General features: G+C 41.0%; 1 protein-coding gene across 3 annotated transcripts in view; it reads left to right on the top strand.

Moving 5' to 3' along the window:
- Window positions 1-321: 321 nt before the first annotated feature.
- ltk (leukocyte receptor tyrosine kinase) overlaps window positions 322-7401 on the top strand; it is a 74589-nt gene continuing 67509 nt past the window's right edge. For 2 of the 3 annotated variants that reach the window (XM_052496949.1, XM_052496948.1), the window contains exon 1: window positions 322-708. In XM_052496949.1, the coding sequence (XP_052352909.1) occupies window positions 654-708 (55 nt within the window). In that variant the 5' untranslated portion in view covers window positions 322-653. The remainder of the gene's footprint in view (window positions 709-7401) is intronic. The other variant, XM_035752592.2, reaches the window with a different exon arrangement.

Raw genomic sequence — 7401 nt, 5'->3', positions numbered from 1 at the left:
TAGCTAGGCTAGGTCTTCTGTTTTAGGGTTAAGTTTAGAAGTTAGGTTAAATGGTTAATGTTAGGGCTAGGGTGAGCTAAAAGGATTAAGGTTAGGGGAAGGGTTAGCTAACATGCTAAGTAGTTGCAAAATGGCTAACAAGTAGCAAGTAGTTCAAAGTTGCTAATTACAATAATGCTAAAGATGAGATTCAAACTTGCAACCTTAGGGTTACCAAACTTTACATACCGTATCATACTAATTGAAGTATCCTGGATTTACATTTACTATGTTACGTCTATTGTATGAGACCAGGCTGTGCCAACAGTCAAACATGACCATACCAACCGCCATGCACAAAGCTCTCTGCAAAGCAGTAATATACAGCATGTACCGCAGGCAGGCTTTAGGACCACGTTTCTAAGTAGGCAGTGGTAACCCAAGGAGAAGGCATTCATTCGGGAGTGAGTTTGAGTTGGTTCACCAATTCAGACCGAAACGCTGCAGCATCAGCATCGCCACTATTACAGCAAGGTGAAGTAAAAACTACGCTCGCAAAAAGGCTGCACGTCCTTGGGACCTGGTGATCTAAAACGTGTTTTTGGTTGTTTATAATTTGTTAACATTAATAAATAAAAGTGGCAACTCTTTCCAGGATCCTTCCAAAAGGAGCCATGGATTGTATAAGAAGACACACATTTATTAATATCGCTGTCAGCGTTTTGATAGGTAAGTAGACTATAGTAATTTATTTACAATTTCCTTAGATATATTGCGGCACTGAGGAGTCAATTTCAGTAATGTTTATTTTTTTAAATCTCTTTGGTTTGGTCTAGATACACAGGAATATACTTCATTCGAAGTTTCAGTATCAGTTCCCCTCACGGTCATGATATGTTCTTCTTCTATGATAGGCATATTAATCAATTCATTTTATGGTGAGATTAATACACATTCCTGACCGAATCATTAAGGTTAACATACTTTTAGAGTCATTCTTGCACGTGGAAAATTCAGAACGACACATTTCCATTTGTTAGGAAAGGTTGTGGCAGTCAACTTGTTTACTCAACGGATTTCTCTAGAGGAATATTGTTATTATTGTGTGATCATAGGTTTTTAGGAATAATCGCCTGAGATGGTCAGATAACCATTTTGCGACCTATTGTAGCTTCAGATCAACTGTGATTATTAACATTACTGCCATTGAATAATTATTTGCTATTTGACATTGTGATTCTTGGCACCCTGATTATTTGGAATGGTGCTGAAAAAATTTGAAAACAATATTCACATGGATAGTCCATGTTGTCAATATTACTTTGACTATGCCTCACTGTATTTCCTTAAAGAGTAAGCCTTCATTATCCTTACAGCCATATTCACATTTTCGCGATCTTCATAATCCATAATGTCTCAATCAGAGAGTTCCTGAGGAACCTGCTTGAATATGTCTGTTTTAACTGTAGTTTACGTTTCTGCATGTACTGTACCTGTATAAGCACACGACATTTACACACGCCATCCCACTGATGTATGAGTAAGTATGACTGCACTCGCAGACAAATTTATTACAAATAAAAAACTGAAATACCATTTTTTTTTTATTTACTTAAAAGTAATTGTGGCAGTAGAAGCTGATGTGTTCCTAATGCTAAATCATGCATTAGGAAAACACAATTTGTGTTAAATAAATATGACAGGAAAACACTCATGTAAGATTCACGAAGCTCAAATGTAAGTTCAATACGAATAATTTATATAATGTTGTTTTGGCTTGGTTTTAAAACATGTTTTACTTGAATAAAACTCTCAACTTTTTAAATAGAACAATTATATGAAAAACTGTCTTAATTAACAAATTATAGTAGGTGATTTTGCTCTCCTTTTATAGTGGCTTATTTATTTATGTCTAATGCAATCGCTCTTGCTATATATCACGGCAGAATATTCCTTAGATGAGGAACATTGAAGTATTTGACATCAAATGTGTTAATTACATCAGAACAAATTAGTAACTACACTGTAATAAAGTGGTATCAGAGGAACCATAACTATTTTCACAGACCTTTATTACTTGAAATAGTGCAGCTTCACAGATTCTATTATTTTGGTAGTCATCCATGTGCTCATTACAACTGAAAGCATGTCTTGTAGATGGGACCAATCACCATAGTTCATCCAATACATCTTATTGTAATATATTCATTTATTTCCCGAAAATGTATTTCTTGTGATGAACTGTTGGTTTAGTCAAATAGAGGCAGGGAATTCCAAGCATGTATATATTATTTTGATAACAGGTTTATAATTTAATCGGGTCTGAAAGCAACCAAAACAAATGCAGATTTTGCAGACGTTTGACTGTGCTGGCAGCTGCTACCATGGAACTACACAGATTTTCTCAATATTAAAACTTCAAATCACCAGCTTGCCCCTTAGGTAAACTTCTTATTATATCTTGAAATGTTGTCTGTCTTGACTATTTTCAACCTACAGTGGTATCTTAAAATCAGGTAAAATATGTTCAATCTTTGACCTTGATGCAGTACCTTATAAGACAAAGGAGCTAATCGTGGGCTACAGGAAAAGAAGGGCCAAGCACGCCCCCAAACACATCGACAGGGCTGTAGTGGAGCATGTCGAGAGTTTCGAGTGACTTGGTGTTCACATCACTAAGGACCTATCATGGTCCAAACACACCAAGACAGTCGTGATAAGGGCACGACAACACCCCCTCAGGTGTCTGAAAAGATTTGACATGGGACCTCAGATCCTCAAAAAGTTCTATAGCTGCACCATCGAGAGCATCCTGACTGGTTGCATCACCGCTTGGTATAGCAACTATTCAGGCATTCCGACCGCAAGGCACTACAGAAGGTAGTGCGTACAGACCAGTACATCACTGGGGCCAAGCTTCCTATGCCAGGCGGTGTCAGAGGAAGACCACAAATATTGTCAAAGACTCAAGCCACCCAAGTCATCAATCATTCAATCAAATTTATCATCAGCTGATGTCACAAAGGGCTGTACAGAAACCCAGCCTAAAACCCCAAACAGCAAGCAATGCAGATGTAGAAGCACATAGACTGTACTCTCTGCTACCACACGGCAGGCGGTACCAGAGCGCCAAGTCTGGGACCAAAAATGCAGATTCTACCACCAAGCCATAAAACTGCTGAACAGTTAATCAATAAAATGCAAATGAATTACTTAAAAATCATACAATGTGATTTTCTGGATTTTTGTTTTAGATTCCGTCTCTCACAGTTGAAGTGTACCTATGATAAAAATGACAGACCTCTACATGCTTTGTAAGTAGGAAACACTGCCGATTTTGCAGGTTATCAAATACTTGTTCTCCCCACTGTATAGTGCAATCGGAATGTATTCAGACCCCTTCACTTTTTCCACATTTTGTTATTAAAATATTTTCCCCTGATCTATCTACACACAATACCCCATAATGACAAAGAAAAAACTGGTTTTAAGAAATGTTAGCAAATTTATTTAAAACAAATCTGAAATACTTTATTTACTTAAGTATTCAGATCCTTTGCTACGATACTCAAAATTGAGCTCAGGTGTATCCTGTTTCCATTTATCCTGTTTTTATTTTTTATTTCACCTTTTATTTAACCAGGTAAGCTAGTTGAGAACAAGCTCTCATTTGCAACTGCGACCTGGCCAAGATTAAGCATAGCAGTTCGACACATACAACAACAGAGTTACACATGGAATGAACATGCAGTCAATAATATAGATAAGAAAACAAAGTCTATATACAGTGAGTGCAAATAAGGTCAACTAAGGGAGTTAAGTCAATAAATAAGCCATGGTGGCAAAGTAATTACAATATGGCAATTAAACACTGGAATGGTCGATGTGCAAAAGATGGATGTGCAAGTAGAGATACTATGGTGCAAAAGGAGCTAAATAAATACATACAGTATGGGAATGAGGTAGATAGATGGGCTGTATACAGATGGGCTATGAACAGGTGCAGTGATCTGTGAGCTGCTCTCACAGCTGGTTCTTAAAGCCAGTGAGGGAGATGGGAATCTCCAGCTTTTTGCAGTTCATTCCAGTCAGTGGCAGCAGAGAACTGGAAGGAAAGGCGACCAAAGGAGGAATTGGCTTTGGGGGTGACCAGTGAGATATACCTGCTGGAGCGTGTGCTACGAATGGGTGCTGCTATGGTGACCAGCGAGCTGAGATAGGGCAGGTCTTTACCTAGCAGAGACTTGTAGATAACCTGTAGCCAGTGGGTTTGGCGACGAGTATGAAGCAAGGGCCCAGCCAACGAGAGCGAGATCATCCTTGAGATGTTTCTACATCTTGATTGGAGTCCACCTGTGGGACATTCAATTGATTTGGACATGATTTGGAAAGGCCCAAACCTGTCTATATTATGTCCCACTGTTGACAGTGCATGTCAGAGTAGCCATGAGGTCGAAGGAATTGTCCGTAGAGCTCCGAGACAGTATTGTGTCATGGCACAGATCTGGGGAAGGCTACCAAAAAATGGCTGCAGCATTGAAAGTCCCCAAGAACACAGTGGCCTCCACCATTCTTAAATGGAACCACCAATACTCTTCCTAGAGCTGGCTGCCTGGCCAAACTGAGCAATCGGGGGAGAATGGCCTTGGTCAGGGAGGTGACCAAAACCCCGATGGTTACTTTGACCAAGCTCCAGAGTTCCTCTGTGGAGATGGGAGAACCTTCCAGAAGGACAACCATCTCTGCAGCACTCCACCAATCAGGCCTTTATGGTAGAGTGGCCAGACGGAAGCCACTCCTCAGTAAAAGGCACATGACAGACCGCTTGGAATTTGCAGAATGAATACATCCCTGATCACACGCAAACACAGTTCACTTTCATAGCGGCTACATACAAACAGCTTTCCAAGCCAAACCTTCATATCATCACACTAACCACTACACACAGTCTACATTGTTTCCACCATAATAGCTAACGTCAAGTCAACATAGCTACTAGAACTAACACGTTAGTAAATCCGCTACAATCATGCAGTACAGGGTATAGTCAGCAAGCAGTTGAGCAGTTACACCGGTGGGCCCCGGTGGCAATAAATTAATAAAACCACAAGCTTACCTTGACTTGGAAGAGTTCCAGTGTTGGATAGCCATAGCCAGCTAGGTAACATAGCATCCCTCTCTGTTTGAGCCGGGTGTTTGAGTATGCTAAACTAGCAAACTGCATTCGCTAGCTAAGTAAGTGAAAGTGAAAGTGAAAAAATATGAAATATAGCTAGCTCACTCTCTCTTGTTTCTCCTTAATTTTTGAAGAAATGAATTTGGTCAAAACTGTTCAACTATTGTTTTTCTCTCTTTTTGAGTCAATTATTCACCACATTTTAAGCACTGCAGTGCTAGCTAGCTGTACTGTATGCTTTCAATACAATATTCATTGTCTGATCCTTGGATTGGGTGAACAACATGTCCTGTGGCAAGAGCTCTGATAGGTTGGAGGAGGTCCTCTGGAAGTCGTCATAATTACTGTGTAAGTCTATGGAATGGGGGGCCTCCTAGGTTTTGTGTTGAAGTCAATGTACCCAGAGGAGGATGGAAACTAGCTGTCCTCCAGCTACACCATGTTGCTACCCTACAGAGTGCTGTGCTGTTGAGACTACTGTAAACCTTCATTGCAATTTAGTATAGTTTTATCAAAAATTATATTTTTTAATGTTTCACAATTTTTATTTTTAAATTCTCCACACACACACACACACACACACACACACACACACACACACACACACACACACACACACACACACACACACACACACACACACACACATTCACATTCCTTCACCCTCTTCACATACACTGCTGCTAGTCTGTTTATTATCAATGCATAGTCACACCACCACCTACATGTACATACACTACATTAGCAAAAGGCAAGGATTGGTAGGATAGTCAGTTTTACAAGGGTATGTTTGGCAGCATGAGTGAAGGATGATTTGTTGCGAAATAGGAAACCGATTCTAGATTTAATTTTGGATTGGAGATTCTTAATGTGAGTCTGGAAGGAGAGTTTAGGTATTTGTAGTTGTCCACATATTCTAAGTCAGAACCGTCCAGAGTAGTGATGCTAGACGGGTGGGCGGGTGCGGGCAGCAATCGGTTGAAGAGCATGCATTAAGCTTTGCGTGCATTTAAGAGCAGTTGGAGGCAACGGAAGGAGTGTTGTATGGCATTGAAGCTTGTCTGGAGGTTTGTTAACACAGTGTCCAAAGAAGGGCCAGAGGTATACAGAATGGTGTCGTCTGCGTAGAGGTGGATCAGAGAGTCGCCAGCAGCAAGAGCGACATGATTGATGTATACAGAGAAGAGAGTCGGCCTGAGAATTGAACCCTGTGGCACCCCCATAGAGACTGCCAGAGGTCCGGACAACAGGCCCTCTGATTTGACACACTGAACTCTATCAGAGAAGTAGTTGGTGAACCAGGCGAGGCAGTCATTTGAGAAACCAAGGCTGTTGAGTCTGCCGATAAGAATGTGGTGATTGACAGTCGAAGCCTTGGCCAGGTCAATGAATACGGCTGCACAGTATTGTCTTTTATTGATGGCAGCTATGATATCATTTAGGACCTTGAGCATGGCTGAGGTGCACCCATGACCAGATCAGAAACCAGATTGCATAGTGGAGAAGGTTCTAAATGGTCGGTGATCTGTCGGTGATCTGTTTGTTCACTTGGCTTTCGGAGACTTTAGAAAGGCAAGGTAGAATAGATATAGGTCTGTAACAGTTTTGGTCTGTGAGTCACCCCCTTTGAAGAGGGGATGACCGCACCAGCTTTCCAAACTTTAGGGATCTTAGACAATACGAAAGAGAGGTTGAACAGGCTAGTAATAGGGGTTGCTACAATTGCGGCGGATAATGTTAGAAAGAGAGGGTCCAGATTGTCTAGCCCAGCTGATTTGTAGGGGTCCAGATTTTGCAGCTCTTTCAGAACATCAGCTATCTGGATTTGGGTAAAGGAGAAATGGGGGAGGCTTGGGCAAGTTGCTGTGGGGGGTGCATGGCTGTTGACCAGGGTAGGGGTAGCCAGGTGGAAAATGGTTATTGAAATTCTCAATTATTGTGGATTTATCGGTGGTGACAGTGTTTCCTATCCTGCAGTGGGCAGCTGGGATGAGGTGCTCTTATTCTCCATGGACTTTACAGTGTCCCAGAACTTTTGGGAGTTTGTGTTACAGGATGCAAATTTCTGTTTCAAAAAGCTAGCCACAGGATGGACTATTCGATGCTAATGCAGTACGACACAGGATGTTTTTGTGCTGGTCAAGGGCAGGCAGGTCTGGAGTGAACCAAGGGCTATATCTGTTCTTAGTTATACATTTTTTAAATGGGCCATCCTTATTTAAGATGGTGAGGAAACCACTTTTAAA

Source organism: Oncorhynchus keta, chromosome 35 (genome assembly GCF_023373465.1).
Source record: "Oncorhynchus keta strain PuntledgeMale-10-30-2019 chromosome 35, Oket_V2, whole genome shotgun sequence".
NCBI classification, from domain to species: Eukaryota; Metazoa; Chordata; class Actinopteri; order Salmoniformes; family Salmonidae; genus Oncorhynchus; species Oncorhynchus keta.
The sequence above is the reverse complement of the archived record's forward strand: the minus strand, read 5'-3'. Positions and strand labels throughout refer to the sequence as shown.